The sequence below is a fragment of the Gymnogyps californianus genome, chromosome 7 (assembly GCF_018139145.2).
Source record: "Gymnogyps californianus isolate 813 chromosome 7, ASM1813914v2, whole genome shotgun sequence".
NCBI lineage: Eukaryota > Metazoa > Chordata > Aves > Accipitriformes > Cathartidae > Gymnogyps > Gymnogyps californianus.
In genome coordinates, this window is record NC_059477.1 from 42,431,477 (window position 1) to 42,453,184 (window position 21,708).

Sequence of the window (21,708 nt, forward strand, 5' to 3'; positions counted from 1 at the left end):
TTCATCAAACATTCTGTAATTCATTCATTACTGTAGGTGGTAAAACATGAATAAACAACTTGAAAATTTAACATTTCTTAAATCAAATGTTTTTCAAATATACTTAAAATATAAATGGACAGAATCAGTTGATGTGAACTGAAAGAGCCACATGATTTCCACAGAGATTTGCAGACATACACCAGGAAATTACTCAGGCAAAATCAGAGCACAGAACAATGACAACACAGAGAAACACTTTCAGGCTAACAGTACTTTAAAAAATTTTAAAGACAATGCTCAACTCTTCAGTAGCTACATCTCTACTTCACTATAACACCCATTTCTTTCTCTACTTACATCATTGAGTTGAACTGAATTCTGTTTGGCTTGGAGCATTACCGGAGAGTCTGCCACACTTGTAAATTTAATGGTGCCTGGATGCTGACGATATTTCTTTTCATTCAAGGCATCTCCAGCTTTTTTAACTTTTTCTACTTCTAGTGAGCCAATGGGGATCCAGCCAATGCCTTTCATCCAGTTATTATAATCTGCTTTGTATGCATTCTAATAAAGGAGTGAAAACAATGTTTTAAAAGCTAGGAATTAGAAAGAACAATTCAGGGATCTCTCCTGAGTCTTCACAGTTTTTGCTTGAGGCATCTCAAAAAATTCTGTTCACATGAGGTTTTACTTACATCACTCTGAATCTCCATCATATTTTTGGTCAGCTCCACATTCATTGCATCTGGTAAATAAGTATAGTGGTGTAGGAGGTTCTTGTAATTAGTATTGCTGGCAATCTCTTGAGCCTTCTTGGCACCGACAACATTGACCATATCCAGTGGAATGTTGTACCTAGTTTTTGTTTTCTCATAATCTTTCTTGTACTCTCGCTCAGACTGCATCTTGGCTACTTTCATATAATGAACGAGTTTGGGATCATCTTGCAGGCTCTTGAAGCCAACGAGTTTACCCTTGGCAAGTTCATAGGCTTTTTTATAGTTAACCTGTTAGAATAGAATAGAACACGGAGAATATCATCTTAAGTGTAGTAACTTAGCAATAAGTAAATTAAAAGCAAAGGCTACCCTTTGTTTTCTACAAAGAGTATCCCTCACATTTAAGTCAGTGACCATACATCTTAATAAAACCAGACACATATCTCCTTACAATTCACTGCTACACAAATCAGTTAGTTAGCTTTCAAAGTAGCATTATCTCACTTGCACTGATCATAAGAGGGAGAGGAGTTTTAAAATACTAAGGGACTTCTGCGAGGCCATCCCCAAGAATCTACTCAAAACCCAGTGATGTCCCAGTGATGTCCTTTCATCTCATTTATGATCAGGCCTATAATTAAGGACAAAGAGAATTCAGGGGTCCATTGCTCATGGAGCTGTCACTACTGACCTACTCCTCATGATTTTCCTTAACCATACTGGAATGCAAGATAGCCTACTTATTCACACAGACTTACATAATGAAACAGCTTTTTCTAAATGTAATTAATTATACAAATACATTAGTCAAGCAATGATACACCAATAAAAATATAACTGTGTTAAATACATCCAATAACATGCTCAAAAAAGGCAATAAAGAAGTTATCCTTCAGACATCCTTAATAAACATAATTGCAAACATTGTTTAAGTAAATTCTTTTGAATTAAACAGTTCCTTTAGGAAGGATGTACTTACATCACTGGCAGCCTGCCTAGCGGCCTTGGCAGCTCGGATAGGAATAGCATCACTTTTTAGATCATATCCCCTTGATTTTAATTCTTCCAATCCTGTTTTGTAATAGTTCTAGAAGAAAAGGTGAATTTTGAATGAACAGTTTCTAGGTAACAGAAACTTCATATTCTAAGTTGAATCAAGAGCTCTGAATTCAAAATATACTTACATCACTAATATTGTAGGCATTAACTTTAGCCTGTATAAACTGGGGCACATCTGGAGGGAGGTGGTACTTGTGAATAATTTCTTCACCTTTGGATTTATACATTATCTGCAAAGAAAAATAAAGAAAGAAATTTAACAAACAGCCCAATGTTTATAGATTGTAAACACTTAATAATGCTGAGTGACACAACTTAAAGATCTAACGTCACCTCACTCACAAAGACAGAGATAAAATCCTAGTCCTTGCCAAGTGAATGGTATAAACCCCATTGATTTAACTGGTGCTAAGAATACATTAAGAACGATGGACATACATAAACAAAATTACAAACATACGCACTAAAAATTGACATGAACAGCCAATTGATTTGGTGATCTTCCGCTGGAACAGAACTGCGAATACACGCAAATGTTTTTGTGCTTGTGTGTGTGTATATGTACACACATTCACCTACACATTCATTTCAGGAGTTCTCTTAAAACTGGATGATAAAGTGAAGGTGGCCACAGAGCAGAAAGTGATAATGTCAGAGCGTAGCAACATGTTTTCTCAGTTTACTTACATCACTCAGCTGTTTGCTATTGATCTCTGCTTGCTTCTGTACCGGAGAGTCAGTCACTTGAGTAAATTTGGTTTGATCAGGATGCTTTTTGTAGGTGTGCTGAAGGAAGATAATAAATATATTTGCAGAAAATGCATATAAGCAAAACTGTAAGACATAGCAATGTAGCATTACTTGGAATAGTTAGCAGTTATGGCATGCATGCAGATAAGCACAGTCATGCACAATGGTTCTCATGTTACTTTTTAACATAATCAGAGAATAAATAAATTTTTTAAAGTATTTTTAAAGTATTAATGTAAAATATTTTGAATAGGTATATAAATATTATAATGTGTAGGATACATTATATTATACACATTATAGTATATACATTTTAGTATATTATATACACATATATATTTAAAGTATTTTCCAAGTATTGATAAAGTAAAAAAATTAGTACTAATAAAGTAACTAAAGTACTTTAAAACTATTAATGTAAAAATATGTTGGCTTAAGCAGGTAAACGCTTGAGGTTCATTCTTCATTTTGGTACTATTCCTCTAATTTTATGTTTTTACTTGTTACAAAAAAGATTGTGCTATATCTGTCTTGATCACTAGATGTCACAAAAGGCTCTAAAATACAGATGAATATGTTTTTTTAAAGTCATGTATGCTAATAAGGCCAAATTCAAAATCATTGACGTTAACAGGAATCACTGTAAATTTCTACATGCCTCAGAAGCAGCTACTCTGCATGTAGTCGGCTACTTGATAACCACTACCGTCCTGTACTTACATCTTTACACTGCTCTAACTTCTTAATAGCTTCATACTCTTGAGTTATGGTCTGAGGGAAGTAGCATTTTGTCTTTTCCTCCTCATAATCTGCTTTGTAATTTTTCTAGGAATAAAATCAACATTCTGTAAGAAACCATAATTGAGCTTTCTCTGAAATGAAGGTATGATGGTGAAAACAGAATGATTGCCACACTTACATCACTCTTCATAGCTTCGACTTTCATGCAGTGTGTATGATGTGGGTCCTCAAAGCTGCCCACATAGTGTCCTAAAATATTCTTTTGATATGCATCTTTATATTTTACCTGGAAAAATAATCACAAGTTGATAAACAAAAGTAATCAACAGTGTCAGTACTGAACAACATAACATAAATCAAATGCATACATCACTAAAATTCTTCAGAACAGTATCAGTCTGGAACTTCGGTGTGTCACAGTAATTCATGCTGGTTCCTTTTGATTTTTCATAGGCTTCTTTGTATAATTTCTGCAAAAGAAAATAATGTCAGATAATGCAGTAGATTTCACTGCAACTCACTCACAACACATTAAAAATGACAAGAGTAAAACTGTGAAATGATTGCAAAGAAAAGCTTTCCCAGAAGACTGAAAAACAGATGGCACTTTTTTCCCAATGACTTTTTAAAAAAACTTTTTTTAGTGACTATTAGGTTTGTAAGGGAAGACAGAAAGGTCTGACTAATGGTTTTTGAACTTCTGACACTGAGAAATATGCAACCTCTTTCCATACAGATGAAAACAGCAAGAGAGAAATCAAGAAAGCCATTACAGTGAGCAACCAGAATACAATATATATGAATATGCAAAAATACCACATATTCTATCATTATCGGCATCAGTTGGAGTTCCTTAAAACAGTAAGGGAAGAACTGTCATCTTGTGATCCATTTTCCACAGGGACCTAAATGAACTATACGGTACTTAGCTATCCTCATGCCACAGCTATTGTTACACTCTGCTGTGGAGAAATGACTCCTTATCTATACTGTTCTGGTTGGTGGTATCTCATGACAAATATCGGTCTATAAAACTAAAAATACTAAGAGATCTAAAGGAGAAGCCTTGTGAAGAAATGATGAGTTTGGTTTATTGTACATGACTGAAAATCTTCCAGCTGTACTTTGATAATACTTACATCGCTCAGCACGTCTCCTGCAGCTTTTAATTGCCTCAGCAATGGGTTCTCTGTAGCAGGAAGCACATTATAATCTGCAATAGCTTTGTTCTTTTCATAGTCTGCTCTGTATTTTACCTTTAAAAAAAAAAAAAAAGGGTGAGGTTTTAAAAATCAGTATTAAAAGCCAAACGCTCACTAACCTATATCGTCTTGGACTTTTCAAGAAAATTTCCTGGTTTTTAACTTATGATTCATGATGGCAAAGGACCATGAAAGGCACTCAGATCACAGGAGTGTACGGATGACGAGTTGTAGGCAGGGTCACAAGATAAGTGAGAGCTATTTAGTAGATGTCCCCACCTCTAAGCCCCTCTCCAAACATTGTAATTTTTCAAATGTCAGTTGACAACTCAGAATAGTCACATTCTTACAATTAATGACAAAAGATTGTCTTTGCTGATGCATATGCTATTGCTGAAAATGCAGAAGCCAAACAAATTCTGTATTTTGAACAAAAGATGGGCCAGCACAACGCCACTGAGCTACACTGAGCAAGGATGAATAAATATGAAAATACTGAGCCAAATTCAGCTAGCTTAAGTTGGTCTTGGTTAACAGTATTGATTTGTTCCAACTAAAAATCAGGCACATAACATAATCAGAACAAACAATGAAGCAAATTCTACTTCACTGAAAGAAAATTCTACTTCATGGGTACTATTGTGGAAGATCATAAGCATGGCTAGGAGTTGTTACAAGCTTCCCAGTGGAAAGGACACAAGAATGTATCTTTTGCATATAAGAAAATATTTTTGACACTTGACAAAACAGTTTCAGCACAAACTGGCCTGACTTCAGAACTATACTCAAGCTAAACAAATGGGAACACACATAACATACCTTACTGACATTATTTGAAACTCGCTTATTAGCTTCATATTCTGGAGTTTCAGTCTGCATAAAATAGATTTGGTCTTTCACGTTTTCAAAGTCTTCCTGGTATTTTTTCTGTTAGGAACAGAGACAAACAGAATAAAGTATCAAATGCACTTACATTATAAATCAGACATCCACAAAGTAGCTTACGTAGGAAAAGAGAAATAGCACAAATGGAGCAGGCAAAATTAATCAGTATTTTCCACGTTAACATAAACAGAGGATAAAGCTGTTCATTTCAAGATTTTCTGAAGAATTCACTTACCATACTTATATTTTCTGCATTCATTTTCGCAATTGCAACATCATAGCATGGAGTTTGACTCCACTTGCCTTTGATATTGTTTTTATAGTCCTTATGGTAAATAACCTATAACGAAATAAAAAAATAAAATTTAATCCCCAAGATACAGCTCAATTTTCACTTGACAGATTCGTTTTTAAAAGTCTTCTTTTTAAAGTTGTTTCACATTTTACATCTGCCTAATAAACACTTTATCAGTTATTGTCAAAAACACCTTAAATATGATTTGGCCAAACCACTTCAGTATTCAGTTATTTCTCTCAGCACCTTCCCTGACCAAAAAAAGGAAAAATAGGTGAAATGTCATCTCTTCTAGAAGACAGTTATTAATAAGAAAATCTTCCTATGAGACATCATTAACATATTCCTTTGGTTCTGTTTTCTCACTGGTCACACAATATTGGGACACAGTATTGCCCATTGGTTAAGCCAGAATTTATTGCTATTGCTGCTGAAACTTGTTATAGGTAAACCCTTTTAATGTATGGATTGCCTGGTATATGTGATTTCTACTAGACTATATTTAAGCACATGGAAATCAAGTATCAACTGTTTAAACAGACAGTTCCTGTCTGTCTAATAACAAAACATCTTCCCGAGTTTTGACTCAGTGTTCCAAATGCATTTTCAGTCACAGTTGCATTGCTTATCACAAAAAATACAACTTCTCCAATGCCTTTTTAATTGTTACCACATTGATAAAGAACATATATGCCAAAAATAACCTCAAAAAATTCTACATGTTATTGCTTTGGAGATACCTATATAACTTACTATTTTATTCATTTCAAAGAATTATGATACAGATCTTGCTTTTTACATTTCTAAAAATTTTCCAGATGACATTTTAGCTTTTAAGCTATGGAAGAATAAGATTAAAGAAATTTTCTCTAAATGAAATATTACCTTTTTTCACCTTCCAAATGGGTTCATGACAATATTTTCTTAGTGGTTTTGCAACCACAAGTGAATACGGTAACTCTAATCTTAAACAGCAGATAATTTTCAATACACAGCAATAAAATCATGCATGTCCTCTTCTTAATAGCTAAATTCTGAACTGAGTTAAAATCCTACGTCTGTCTTACATGATTATGCAACTTAGTTCCAGTTTCTTCAGCAAAAATTGCTCTTCCTGCATTTCACTTTACCTCCTGCATTCCTCAGCTGTGTTTTATTACACATATACCTAAAATTTGTTGACAAGGACCGGTGCCACAGTCTTTGTTAATCACGCCACACAGTTATGGAAGTTAATGCTGAATGTTACTTGTTAATTTGGTGTGCAAATCAGGAGACAGTTATCTAAGTTGCCAGACATTTCCACTGATTGGTATCCATGAACTTAAGAATGCTTGGGATATGTACGTGTACAATGGTTTGACACTGAAATGAACATTTAGAATGTATTCTGCGCAGTCGACCTCAGCAACTTTTCAGCAAAATGGGGTTATTCCTTGTAAGCAAGTAACTCCAAAACCAGATAAATATTTACATGTCATTGTTTCCATTTAAGAGAACAGCAAAATGGATGTTGTTTGTTATTTTCTTCTGTAAACACAGAAAGTGTAAAGCAGGAGACAAAAAAAAACAGGGAGAATAGGAAGTAATGTGTGTATGGTAGAAGCAAAATGTTTTGTGAAAACTAAATTCACTGACAAGAATAAAGTTTCACCTTTCACCTGAGACTGGGCAGGATTTTCTCTGAGACACTTAAGGAAGAAAGGAACTGAATTCTACCACTGAAAACCAAAGGGGTCTTCATATGAGCTCTGGTCTTTTCTTTTGCTTTCCCTTTCTTTAGGTACCTTTTTGTCTCCCTAACTCCAGAAGTGAGGTTTCTACAGAAAGAAGAGCGTAGCATTCTACTCACATCACTCAGCTGCCTTGTCACCTTCTTGGCTTGTTCCACATCAGGTGGATCTGGCAGAGAAGTATATTTAGTTTTTCGCTCATCATGCCCTTTTTTGTAGACAATCTGAAAATATGAAAGAAGTAAACATTTACAGTAACTACCAACTTAAGCATGAGAACATTTACTCTCAACTCTGCTAACACCACCATTAACGAAAGTAGTTCTGTCCACAGCTACTGCAGCATAAACTCTTTCAGTCAATGTATGCTGGAGGACTACTGAGAAGTCTCTTGATAAGAGACAATGAAAAAGAATCAGTTCCCTGGGACAGTTTTCAAGTATATTACTGTGCTGCTCCTGATAAACATGGACTAGTGAACTCCTGGACATCTGCAAAATCCACTGAAATCTTTAAGTGAGACCTGAAATCCTCAGTTGAAGAGTTCTATGTATCTAAGTATCAGCAAATAGCACAGCCTCATGAATGCCTGGCTTTTCTTATCACTGTTTTAGAGAGACAGATTTGTAGACCCATAACAGTGAACTGGGCTTACAGCCAACCCTGAGAGTTTCTCCACACATTTTGAGAGATACTTGAGGTCTTCTTACTGATTACCTCAGAAGATCTTTAATAAATTAATTATTTCATTCATTCATAATCCGGCATCAAATTGCCAACAGATTTATACTCTAATATAGAGCACATATTCTTCTATTGAAATAGCATTACTATCAGAGCTAACTATCAGTGCACACCTCTGCATTTTTATTTTGTGTTCCATTATGAAGTTTTTGTATCTAGCCAAAGTCCACCGCGAAGTCTATCAAGATACACTGTAACAGTGACCCAGCTGTCAATCAGGCTTTGATACGTACATCACTCAGAGCCTTTTGAGCCTGTGCCACCCTTCTGAGCTCTGGACTGTCATTGTATGGATAAAACAATGTTTTGTCTCCTTCCCAGTCTTCAGTATAGAGTTTCTAAAAAACAGAAAAATGCCAGAATACTCATGATGAATTAATCTCTGACTTGGAACGCTTCTTGCACTTCAGCTGCCTAGACCTATGATTTCTTTTTCTTACCTTACTGAACATTGCTGTGTTTTTTATTGCATTCACAAGCTCTGGAGCATCAGGGGGAAGCAGGTACTTGTCCTTATTCTCCTCCCAGTTCTGTTTATATAATACCTGGAAAGAAAGATCAGCACGTTGGTTACTTTATCATTAGAAAAATATTTATTTTTGTGAATAAACTACCGGCTCTAAAGATTTTTTCAAAGTGAAAGTCTCAAACCGGTGACATTTGAAGACATCAACTGGAAACATTTAAGAGGATATTTATATTTGCCTTATCAACTTCTCTGCTATCTCTCCCTGTGTTTCTAAACTGTTCTATAAACATTGCTTTAGAGCCCTGAGCTCAAAACTTTATTCATATCAGTAACCTCATGATCCACGAACGTTCACAACCCTTCCAGAAAGCCAGAACTCGCTCACCTTGCTCACTTGCTGTGACACTTTCTTTGCATGTTCTATATCCTTGGCCTTTTCATCAACGTGGCAAATAGTTCTAGCAACTTCACCAGCCATGCGGTATTTAACCTAGATCAACGCACAACAAAACGCATTTATTCTTACAGCAAAAACTGACAGTTTTTTTAAAAAGCAGAATATTGACATTTTGACACTTAATACTGTAAACACCCCAAACCTGAATTCAGTAAAGCATTTAGGACTAGTTGTTCCTTAGTAATGAAGCCTATGGAAATGAATGGATTTTGTAAATTAACTGAGAAAAAAATGCAGCTTTGAGACAGCTTCAAGAGATGTGAATCCAAGTTAGAGGCAGTGCCCTTCTGTAATCACAGAGTTCTTCTAAGAGTACTTTCACCCTGTATAGTGAGATAGAGAGATCCCCATGCTATGCAGTATATCTCAATTTCACAGCCCATTACCACGTAAACACTAGCTGTAGTGCCAAAAACAATATAGCCACATTACCATGGCAAACCAGCAGCTTGGGCACAAAATCATCCTAATGCGGTTATACCACTCCCAGCTTGACAGCAAGCTCAGTTAGCATTAGTGCACGGATTGCTGCATCACATTCCTCAATATATCCTAAGTCAGGAGTGGAGCAGAATTTAATGAACACTTTTCTCCTGAACACTGGTTAGGTTAGGTGACTACCCTCTCAGCTTTAGGGGTTCCCATTCCTACGGACTCAACTTTCCCTATTTACTGTCCAAAGAATTAAGAAGCCTTTGTAGGTGGATTTCAGTTTCCCAAACTGCGAGGTGTATTCTTGAAAGGTAGACTAGAGCTGCTGAAAAGAAAGAGGGGAGGATGAGCTAGCTTCCAGAACTAAAGGCACTGCATCAGTGGGGCAATTGCACTTGGGCTAGCTTTCAAAGGCAGATCACTAAGAGTTGGATTCACACAGAGGGGACAACACATCTTGGAAAATCCCATAATAAATAACAAGATGTACAGAAGTTCATTTTGCAACACTTGGAGAATCTAAGCATCGTTTGTCCAGTATCTCTTTAGGAAACTGACTTTCAGTGGCTTTATGAAAACAAAAATGTTTAAACACATTTTAAAAACAAAATTCTAGGGTTATTGACCCAGTGCACAACTTAACCTCAACAAAAAATCACCAGGCACACCATTCATGATGACTGCAGGACACAGTGTGTGGAATCTTCAAATTCAATGACATAGGCATCGCCATCATCGCCTGTGCCTGTAACTTCTGATGAGAAATTTTCAAATCTCTTTAGGCACAATGAAACAGGGCTATTATTCAGCTAGAAAGGAACGATCACATCTCCTGAAAGTCCTAAATTCCAACCTACAACACAGAACTCAAATTGTCATATATTCTGTATTCCTCGCTCTTGTAATCTGATAATGTTTCTGCTAAACGTTCAGATTGCCTTATCACAATATCATCAAAAATTATCACTTCTTATCTAACATTTCAAATTGTGACTCAGTTTGCCTCTTTACCACTCAGTAAATAACTTTTCTTATGACAATTGATACCTACCTCACTGAGCTGGTCTTGCACTTTCTTGATTCTCCGAATTTCTGGGGTATCAATTGTTGAAGCATATGGCTTTCCTTTTTCTTTTCTAAATTTTTCTTTGTACTTGTTCTGAAACAAAATAATGACAAATATAATTAAAACATATCCTAAAGCTCTGGCAGAAATGTATGTAGCAATTACTGATTTATTTATTGGGTTAGTACAGGAATTTGGGGCAGATTGTTCAGTAATACAAACTAGCATTACTCAATTACACTTGCAGAGTTATGCTTATTTTAGCCAACTGACTTTCTTCCATCTGACACAATAGAAAAAATCCATGTCCAACTTCAGCCTGGTTTAGATCACCTCTAATTGATTATATTCTCCTTAGGAGCTTGATATTGATAAATTCACAGTTATTTGTTTCAGTGACCAAAGATAAGGAAAATATGTGGGTGAGGGTAGCAGTCCTAGACCTAGGATCTCACATAACCCTTAAACAGTGAACGCTGGTAGGTAATATATATTAAAATTTAGGAAAAGGGATCTGATACCATCTGCATCTGTGTAGAGCAGTCATTTTCCACTTTTCACAACATCGTACAGTATTGGTCTACTGGACTTTGGTATCTCATACCAGGAATTTAGGCTGGTGCTTTTTCCTATATACTGTGCACAAGGATTTTTCTTGGATATATATAGAGGGACAGAGAAACACACTATTATAAAAAATATTGAGGTTTGCTATTCAATAGACATTAGTCCCTGTTATCTTCCTTCACTCGGATATCCAAGTCAGGTAGTGCAGAAGTCCTGTTAACTGACATCTCTGATAATCTTCAGCCATCTGCCTCAAGCCACTTTTTGTGCCTCATGATTACCTAATGCACTTAAGCAGGAAATGGGCAAGAGAGGGGCTAATTCAAAGAAGGAAACTTCCTACTTCAGGCAAATAACATTAATACACATCATGAAATGAAGTACAGGAGACAAAATAGTAGCATGAAGGTTTGCAATAATACCTATTAAATATTTTTAAAGTTGGTGTTCCTCAAGAAACAGAAGACATGGCACAATTTACCTCACTGAATAGGTCCTTCATTTTATTACTGTGTTGCAGATAAGGTGTCAAAAACTTAGATGGGTCCACTTTTGTCCGTATTGTCCTCTTTCTGACTGGAGGTGCTGCATCCTGAACAGAAGGTTTTTCACGCTCAACAGTATAGGTGGTAGTTTTAGGACCTGTGAAGTCTGTGCTAACGGTCTCAGTGACCTCAGTGACCACCTGGGAATAAAGGAAAAAATAATTACTTGCTTTATAACTATAAATCACCATTTTACGATAACCGTTTTTCACCTCCCCTATCTAGTGAAAGGATGCCCAGTTCTTATCCAGGGACCACCTGCAAGACAGAAAATCAGTGACGCTCTTCCGACTGGGATTACCCAGTATGCCTACTACACATCACCCAACCTAAAAAAACCCACAAGGAATTAACTGACTGGCTGATTTCTGTATCAAACTCATGTAATTATTCTCCAGAGGAGCTGGAAGAGTGAGGCTCCTGTTGCCTCTGTTCTATATGCATAACTTCCACTGGCATCAGGGGAGTTCTCACGTGGGACCACCAGCCACAAAAACCAAAGTGTAGAAATGTTCTCAGTGCTGAAGTTGTGTTGAAGACACACGTTGCACAGCCAGGGCTCCTAATGATGTCACTGAAAGTTGTGAAAGCAGGTCAAAGATGCATACAGTCATTCAAAAAGATTATCGTCTTCTTGCAAAAGGAAAGGAACAGACACAGCAGACAGACAAGACCAAGTCTTTGGGATCTTGTAGTAAGTACACGATGCAGCAGCTGACTGAACAAATACGTAGAATCCACCTTTTCTACTAAACTACATTTTCTCATAGCCATATCACAATCATGGCAGAGACATAGTTGAGACACTTATATAATCAAGCAAGCAAGCATCCATTGGAAATAACCCCTTAATTAATTTAAATCGTTTATGCACTTGTTTATCAACATATTCATGCTGTAAGCAATAATTTTAATACTAAGATTCTAATTAAAAGCATTTTAAAATAATTATTACAACTTTAAAATGTGCTCCAAAATCACCCAAATAAGAAAGTATCAAGATTTATTTCATATGAATTAGCTTTAAAAAAAAAGTGCCTTTAAAAGGGAATGTATGAAGCTCAGATTTCTGATAGCTATTTGCCTTAGTATGAGACGGACCAGAAAATATATCAAGCATTAAACATTAAACTGAGAAGTACACAAAAATTAAATTACAAAAGGTTTGTTTACTATGGGAACATTAATTGCATTTCATTAATGCTGTCCCAAGATGTTATTAGTTACTCCAGCACCGCCACAAGTTTCTCTCTTACAACTCTTTTCAAATACGTAAGCATTTGGCACTGAAAGCACTGGAGAGTTTGAAAGCTGTCTAGGTGAACACTGTGAACAGCACTACCGGCTGTTAGCTTTAGAACAAAACAGTGAAGCTACATGCTTTTATAAAAAGTTGTAATACATTTCTCAAACTTGGGAGAGGCTTGATTCTAAAAATACAGTACTGGGATCGGCGCTGTTTAACATCCTGGTCGGCGATATGAACAACGGGATTAAGTGCACCCTCAGCAAGTTTGCTGATGACACCAAGCTGTGTAGTGTGGTTGAGACACTGGAGGGAAGGGATGCCATCCAGAGGGACCCTGACAGGCTAGCAAGGTGTGCCTGTGCGAACCTCATGAAGTTCAACAAGGCCAAGGGCAAGGTCCTGCACATGGGTTGGGGCAATCCCAAACATGGATACAGGCTGGGCGATGAGTGGATTGAGAGCAGCCATGTGGAGAAGGACTTTGGGGTATTGGTGGATGAAAAACTGAATAGAAGCCGGCAATGTCCACTCGCAGCCCAGAAAGCCAATTGTATCCTGGGATGCATCAAAAGAAGCATGACCAGCAGGTCGAGGGAGGAGATTCTCCCCCTCTACTCCGTTCTCATGAGACCCCACCTGGAGCACTGTGCTCAGCTCTGGGGCCCCCAGCGTAAGAAAGACATGGACCTGCTCGAGCGGGTCCAGGGGAGGGCCACGAAGATGATCAGGGGGCTGGAGTAGCTCTCCTATGAGGCCAGGCTGAGAGAGTTAGGGTTGTTTAGCCTAGAGAAGACAAGGCTCCGCAGAGACCTTATAGCAGCCTTCTAGTACTTAAAGGGGGCCTACAACAAAGATGGGGAGGGACTCTTTATCAAGGACTATAGTGATAGGACAAGGGGTAACAGTTTTAAACTGAAAGGGGGTAGATTTAGGTTAGATATTAGGAAGAAATTATTTACTGTGAGGGTGGTGAGACACTGGAACAGGCTGCCCAGAGAAGTTGTGGACGCCCCATCCCTGGAGGTGTTCAAGGCCAGGCTGGATGGGGCTTTGAGCAACCTGGTCTAGTGGAAGGTGTCCCTCTCCATGGCAGGGGGGCTGGAACTGGGTGATCTTTAAGGTCCCTTCCAACCCTAACCATTCTAAGATTCTATGATTCTATATTTATAGCTGATGGGAAAAGGTCTAATCACATTAGCTAGAAAGACATTCATGCTGATACGTAATTCTTCATTCCACAATACTGTTTCCAAAAACCGATGCAAATCAGACACAGAAATAATCAGTCATGCTATTGCTCCCTTTAAATTCAGTCTGGCTACAGATTTTAGAACACTTGAAGAACACAGTGGTTGAATTCATTTTAAAAATAGTAAGATGACAGTTTTCCTTCAAAAGTGTAGTCCTAGATTACTTGCTCAAACAGTATTCATCAAATCATATTTTATTAAATTAAAAACATAGGAAGACTTTGGGAACAGATTCTTTGTTTGGAAGGAAACACACAAGGTGAAACACTAAGCTTGTGTTCCCACATAAGCCTATGCCATAAAGAATATTTCATACAGACATAGCAGAGATTTGGATTATATGTATATTATAAATAGAATTTCAAATTATGGAAATAACTCCTTGGTGACTCAAATATTTGTTACCAGTGACATGAAAAAAATCTGCAAACCACCACTTTTCAGGGAGATTACACAAGGTGAAAGGAACTGAACTGACACATGTAAACTGGTTTCAAGCAGAATCTTTTTATAATTGTCTTCATAACAAGGTTAAGTATAATGCATGTATGTGCCTGTTGTTCATATGTATATATCTAGTCACATTCACATCCTCGATAATTCTGCTCATCTTTAACACTAATAATTGGATTTTGCACTAATAATTGGATTTCTGTCAATATGTTACCTAAGTAATCTTCCTGCCTGTGTTTCTTATTATTACTGTAACTTGTTGCTTCATTTTGTCAGCTCCTGTGCAAACAGCTGCTGGGCAGCAGCAAAGGGAAGACTAGCAGCAAGACACAGGGCAGGACAGAAATCAGCACAGTCCTTTTCTGATGGACACATCCACAACTCCTTCTAATGGAAACCAGAGTGGCAGATAGGATACTCAGAACAAGCTAGGAGTCCTCTAGATCATTGCACAACAGGGTCTTGCAGAGGAAATAAAGCATTAAGAAGTAACTGTTCACTGATATTTGTGTGTTTAATATGAAAAATTAGTCCTCGGAATACAAAAGGCTACTAATTTAGCATTATGCATTAATTACATGCATATATACACCACATGCAACATGACAGGGACCTTTACCTCATATGGTTCACCCTCCTCAATAATTGTCTCTTCAATGTAGTACTATTTAAAAAAGAGAAAAAAATCATTGTTAGACCAGATCATACAGAATAGCAAATTGTAGCTTCTGTTAAGCTGTTTTTAAAACACACTTCTGGAGAAATAGGACTGTATTTCATAGGTACCTAGGTAGACACATTTGCATCCTTGGTAGTTCTGAACATCTGTTCATTTTTTGCATTAATGATTGGATTTTTTCCATACATTCCTCAATTAATCATCCTCCCAAGTAATTAATGAAGGATCCTTATCTAATTTTACCCACAAGAGGGAAGACAATGATGACCACACTAAAAGAAAGAATCAGGATTCAAAAAACCAGGATTTTCCAAGTGTTTTGTAATACGCTGAGAGGACTGTAGTAGGTTTCTCTTTCTAAGGCTGCCCTCAGAGTTGTTCCTACCTACAGATCCTTGAAGGACACCAATAATTACTGGCTGCCAGCTAGACTTCGTACTACTGATCACAATTCTGAGTTCAGCAGCCCAGTCAATTTTCCACCTACTTTACTGTCCACTTATCCATCCCACATCTCATAAATTTGGTGATAAGAAGACTATGGGAGACTGTTTCAGAGGCCTTCCTAAAGTAGTCAAGGTATGCAACATTCACTGGTATCGTATGCAACATTCGCTGGTCTCCCCTTGTCCATAGCAGTGGTGAACTCATTATAAAAAGCAATGAGTTTGGTCAGCCATGATTTGCCCTTGATAAATCAATGTTCACTGCTCCCCATGACCTTCACGTCTTTCATGTGTTTAGAAATAGCTTCCAAAAGGATTTGCTCCATAGCCTTCCCAAGGACTGAAGTGAGGTTGAGCAGCCTCTGGTTCCCTGGATCTTCCTTCTTGCCTTTCTCGAAGATGGGTATGACGTCTGTCTTTTTCCAGTCATCAGGAACATCCCTGCATCACTATGAACTTTCAAAGATGATAGCAGCCTTGCAATGTCATCAGCCCATTCCCTCAGCACCCCTGGATCCATCCCCTCAGGTCCCACGGAACTATGTACATCCCAGTGGGTTAAGTCATTCCTAACTCTGTCTTCCTCTGCTGTGGCTACTACTTCACTCCCACATCTCTGCCAGGAAGCTCAGAGATGTGGAAGACCATAGGACAAGCCCTATCAAACCTGAGACAAAAAAGGCTTCAAGTACCTCAGCATTTTGCCTGTTCCTTGTCACTAGCTTCCCTGCCCACTAAACTATGGTCTCACACTCTCTTAGCTTTCCTTTTGCTGCTGATGGCACTTGCAGAAACCTTTCTTGTTGTTTTTCACTTCCCTTGCTGGCTTCAACTCCAGATGAACTTTGCCCACGCATGTAGGAATGGAGTTTATAATGTCTTATGTCTTTATGTTCCTCCCAAGTGGCCTGCTCCTGCTTCCACCTTCAGTATACTTCTTTTTTTGTGTTTGAGCTCAATCAGGAGCTCCCTGTTCATCCATACCAGCCTTCTGCTGTGCTTGACTTCTGCACATTGGACTGAACCATTCTTGTGCTCTGAGAAAATTGTTCTTGAGGATCACCCAGCTCCCCTGGGCCCCTTTGCCCTCCAGGGCTGTTTCCCATGGGATCTTCCCAAGCAGGTCCCTGAATAGGCCCAAATTGGCTCTTCTGAAGTCCAGGATTGTAATTTTGTTTATCTTGCTCACTCCTCTCTGAACCTTCAACTCCACAGTCTCGTGGTCACTGCAGCCATGGCTGCCCTTGACCTTCGCATCTTCCATCAGTTCTTTCTTGTTTGTGAGCAGCACGTCCAGCAGAGCATCTCTCCTAGTTAGTTCATCAATCAACTGCATCAAGAAATTTATCTTCAATACTTTCCAGAAATCTCCTAGGTTGCTTGTGCCCAGCCATAGGCCCTTCCAGCAGATACTGGCGTGATTAAAGCCATCCATAAGCACACAGGCTGTACCTGTGAGGCTTTCTCCGGCTACCTAAACAAGTTCCCAGGGTGCTACATCTACTCTGAAGCAGCAGATCTGCAGGTGGAGCACAAACCTTTCTCCTGTTGCCGGAAACCATGAGCTTCCTGCCTTCTCCATCCTGACGGCCACCCTCCATCACCCATGTAACCAGGGTCTCCAGCTAGCACTCCTTCCTTGCCATGTGTGCCTCTGCCTCTTGCTTTTCATGAAGGTGCTGTCAACCTCTCCTTCACCTCCCATGATGGTGCAAAGCCTGCTCACCTCTTCCTTCAGCAGCCTGCAGCGCAACTGAGTGACCTGACCAGAACACATCTCCCACCGGAGAGGCAACAAGGGCTACGTCCCTGCCTGCAGCGCCCTGTGGGCTTCGCTGCCCCGCTAGCACCTCGCCTTTCCCCGCCAGAGTCGGCTCCGACCAGAGCCGCTGCGCAAAGGCAGAGCCCGCCGCCGCTCTCTCTGAGGCGCCGCTCGCGGCCACCACAGCAAATGGCGGCCGCACGATGGCGCCGTCCCGCCAGCGCGGCAGCCCGCCACAGCCCCGCGCCGCCCCGCGGCAGATGGCGGCCGCGCTGAGGGGAGGCGGCCGCGCCGAGGCTTCACCGCCCCGAGGCTTCGCCCTCCATCTCCTCTCGCTTCCTAATGAAGAAAAAAACATTTAAAGATGTTGCTCCATCCGCTGTAGTGAACAGCAGCTGTTTTATTCGAAAAGTGCTTAACTTGCCGCTGGCTTCCATAAAGGAGAAAAATGTAAAATGCGGTTTTCATCTTTGAAAAATCTCCTCAGCTATGATCTGCTGGGGGTCGCATGCCAAAACTGTGAGAACAGAAAGCCCTTTGAATCAAGCCCTAAAAAAACTCATTAAAATTTAAGCCCTTTTCGCAGAGTTGTCCTTCAAAGTTCGGTTCATGTAACTAGCCCATACTTTTCAAGCTGTCTCATATTGGGCTGTTTTGAGGCAATTTCAGCTCACTGGCCCCATACCGGGTTTTACCCACCTTCCACAAAGCCTTAGGTAACTCAGCAGCAAAGGCTTGTGTCATTCACTGTGGTTTTTTGCACATCACAAATGGCTAAAATGTCCAGTGCAGGCTAATAACTCCAGAGAAAGAAAAAATAGTATCTTAAAATCCTCAGCGTTTTCACAGCCACTCATTATTCAGTAATAATTTTCTACCCTTTCAGAAGATGAATTTCTGATAGAACTTTTATAGGTTTAAAATAGGCGATTCATATAGAAGTGGAATTCTAGTTAAGAAAACTCTGGAAAGGCTTAAGCTGCCTTAAAATTGTACCAGATGCTATTGTTCCTGTTTTATTTAACTTCTCACTATGAATATCTCGAGGGAAGCTACTAAAGCAGCACCATCTCGGTCTGTCCTAGGGATGTGGTTACAGGAAGGCGGTCGTTGAAAATTAAAAACAATGAAACAGAGCTGTGTAGACAAAAAGCCCAACATACCATAATTCCAGCAGCAACAAATAAACATCGGCAGCACATAAATATGCATTTTGTTACAGAGAGCACATAATGCTCAGGAAGCATAAAGGCAATTACAACATGGTAATAGGAAACTTAATGAAGGACTGGTGTCTTTAGGTGGTACAATGTCTTTAAAATGGACTTTATGAACAGTAACGCTTATTTTCCAAAACACATTTAACTAATTCAACTGGCAAACCATTTGACTTTATGTCATTCACTATTTGAAATTTATGAAGTCAGCAGTCAGGGCTCAATGCTGTAACACAGCCTGAAGTCAACAGTCCATTGAATATAGTGTGGAGATGAAGAGTTGTGGGATGTCTACATTTGTACTGTCTTCTTCCTTTCCTCAAACACTGAGCAATTTGTTATAATCACTTATGCATTTCATAACACATAACTTCATTTCAGAATAGTAATAATGCAACAGGTAAGACCACACTGTTTGTTAACCTCATATACTGCTTCAATAGCAAAGTCATTATTCCAATGGCACTCACTCATAATCGTAAGCTGTAGGTTCCCCAGTTCCTGGGGATTCTTTTAATCAAATTGCTGAGACTAAATAATTAGGCATATAACTGTGAGTTTAAATGACCTATCGGCAAATTAAACCTTGATGCAACTCCACGGACATCTACAGGTTTAAATCTAGCTCCATCTCTGCAACTTCTAAGGCTAAATTGGTTAATGGCACCTTGGTGGCACAAAACTTCTGCATTTCTGCATTGCAGTCGGCACAGAGACGAGGCTAGAAAGTGGCTTCCAAAGTCATCCTCTCTAGCATGGATTGGATGACAGAGGGCAAGCCGGGAGGGAAAAGAGATGGCCCACTGCATCTATAATTACACAGAAGAGTAACCACAAAACCTCGCGATGGGGGTGTGGGATGGTTACAATCCTTATTTAAACAGAGAAACTATCACAGGAACCAGAGAAATTTTGCTCCACTGAGCGACTTTTTTTGTTGTTGTTGTTTTTTAGTGATCAAACCATTTAATAGATTTGTATCCATACCCTAATCTTCAGAGGGCAAACAGCAAGTAACCATCTATGTTCATGAGCAACGTCTCATTAAAGTGATTAATATATTCATTCGCAAGGCAGGAAACAAATATTTCTGCTTTCAGATTTTCTTCTTACCTCCACAACTTCCTCATATTCTTCTTCCTCCATTTTGAGGGTATTCTTCTGTCTCTCCCCCACTCACTGGTCACGCAGCAGATGAAAAGTGTGGATATACAGTATTAGCCCCAGACTGAAAGTACTATGAAAAGCTACTAGTCAAGTTCATAAAGCGCCTGGGTCACGGTTAGTAACTAGTCAGATTATTACAATGTTGTTGGCTAATTAGTGAAAGAACTTGAACAACAGAGAGAACTACAGTTGGGATCTGGCATTACTTTGTTTCTGACTATTATGGGAAAGCATTGCATTAAGTTTCAAACATACTGATATAAATTATAATTTTGGATAAATACTTTATTCTAATAGCTGTAACACCAATACTGGAATTCAATGAAAATAAAACACAAAAAAAAAAAAAATCAGAGAAAGATTTCTTGAAGTATGATTTGATTTTTTTTCATTACAACAAAATTATTTGAAGAATTTTTCTTTTCTCTGTGACTATTCTGTACTATTTCATTACATTATTCAAGCTCCTGTTTGAATGGGAGCTTTATTTGTATATTCTACTATATTCATTCGTAAGTAAAAGCATAATGTAGAAAAAGACTGTAAATATGGTTTTTTAAGTGACCTTAGGTTAATGAGGCAATTTCTGTCTTCCCAGCATTAGCCTATATAGATGCTCTGGGGGTTTTTTTAGCACTTGTGGCTTTTTTCTCTCTGTTTCTTCAGACCTGGAAAATATGAAAATCCATACAGTTGGCTGAATTACAAAGTACAGATTACTGTCAAAACCTTTAAACGAATTAATTAACACAATGATTTTGCTGTGAGGCAAAGCTACAATTTTCCACCGGAGACTACAGCCCTGTTTCTAATGTTGGTAGGGGATGAGGCTTTGGAACAGCTGTTCCTGAGTCCAAAGATATTTGCCGTGTAAGCTAATACTACCAAATGACGGGGTGGTTTTGTTTAGCTGGCTAAACTGCAATTCCTTCTGAGGCAAGTGAAGTCTAGTAATGCAGGTTAAATATAGGAACATAGAGTACTGTCCCTTTTTAGTTCCAATGCGTTGAGAAAAACTACCAAAAAAACCCCCCAAAAACCAGAATGTTAACTATTAAAATAAATTAAGAATAACTCAATTAATAAGCGGCATGTCATGTGAAAAAGTAGGCCAAAGTTTATGAACAGACCCAAGAAGTAGGGATTGCATACAAGGATACAATCTATACAAACTGTCACTATTATAACCTTCACTTTTACACTTCCAAAACACTGTTCCAGGTCCTTTCCTCTTACTGCAAGTTGCAACTAGTCAGCCAGACAGAAAATCTGACTTCCATGGGCAAGGCACGACAACTACTCCCAAAAAACTACAGAATCAGGAAACAGCTCAAGATCCGATTCTAAGGAAAAGAAGTCAAATGTGATTAAAATGTTCTTACCAGCAACATCTAGTAAATATCCTTGGGAGCAAAGCCTCTCCAGTCTTCCCTCCTGAGCAGCACTGGGCGAGAGCGAGCCTGGGGCATCGGCTCCTAATGACACATGTGTCTAGCACAGCCAATCTGGCTCCAGCCCGCTCGAGTTTCAGCCCTAAATATACTTGGTGACCCCGGAGGAGGCCACCTGTTCTCAGCAACATGAAGGAAAAGGGAGCTGGGCACTTCTGTGCTCCCGAGGAAACCCAAAACACACCAGCGCTTGACTGAACTTCACCGGGTCTCTGCTGAAATGGATCCCTAGGCAGATCCCAGGGAGCGCTCAAATGGAAAAAACATGCACATTTTCTTCTTTCAGAGTTGATAATAATAATGAATTTGAATTGACAGAGACAATTTCATTCCTATATTGTACCTGAGTCAAAACTATCTGAATTCAAGAATCTCTGAACTTCAGAGA

General features: G+C 38.8%; 1 protein-coding gene across 1 annotated transcript in view; it reads right to left on the bottom strand.

Annotated features, from left to right (window-relative positions):
• Positions 1-21,293, bottom strand: part of NEB (nebulin) — a 136,205-nt gene extending 114,912 nt beyond the window's left edge. The window contains 21 exon segments of the mRNA XM_050900496.1: positions 340-546; positions 678-989; positions 1,681-1,788; positions 1,886-1,990; positions 2,448-2,546; positions 3,231-3,335; positions 3,430-3,537; positions 3,620-3,721; positions 4,391-4,507; positions 5,273-5,380; positions 5,574-5,678; positions 7,486-7,590; positions 8,344-8,448; positions 8,551-8,655; positions 8,965-9,069; positions 10,520-10,627; positions 11,583-11,786; positions 15,218-15,262; positions 19,816-19,881; positions 20,435-20,537; positions 21,252-21,293. Of these exon segments, the coding sequence (XP_050756453.1) occupies positions 340-546; positions 678-989; positions 1,681-1,788; positions 1,886-1,990; positions 2,448-2,546; positions 3,231-3,335; positions 3,430-3,537; positions 3,620-3,721; positions 4,391-4,507; positions 5,273-5,380; positions 5,574-5,678; positions 7,486-7,590; positions 8,344-8,448; positions 8,551-8,655; positions 8,965-9,069; positions 10,520-10,627; positions 11,583-11,786; positions 15,218-15,262; positions 19,816-19,848 (2,286 nt within the window). The 5' untranslated portion in view covers positions 19,849-19,881; positions 20,435-20,537; positions 21,252-21,293.
• Between the last annotated feature and the right edge of the window lie 415 nt (positions 21,294-21,708).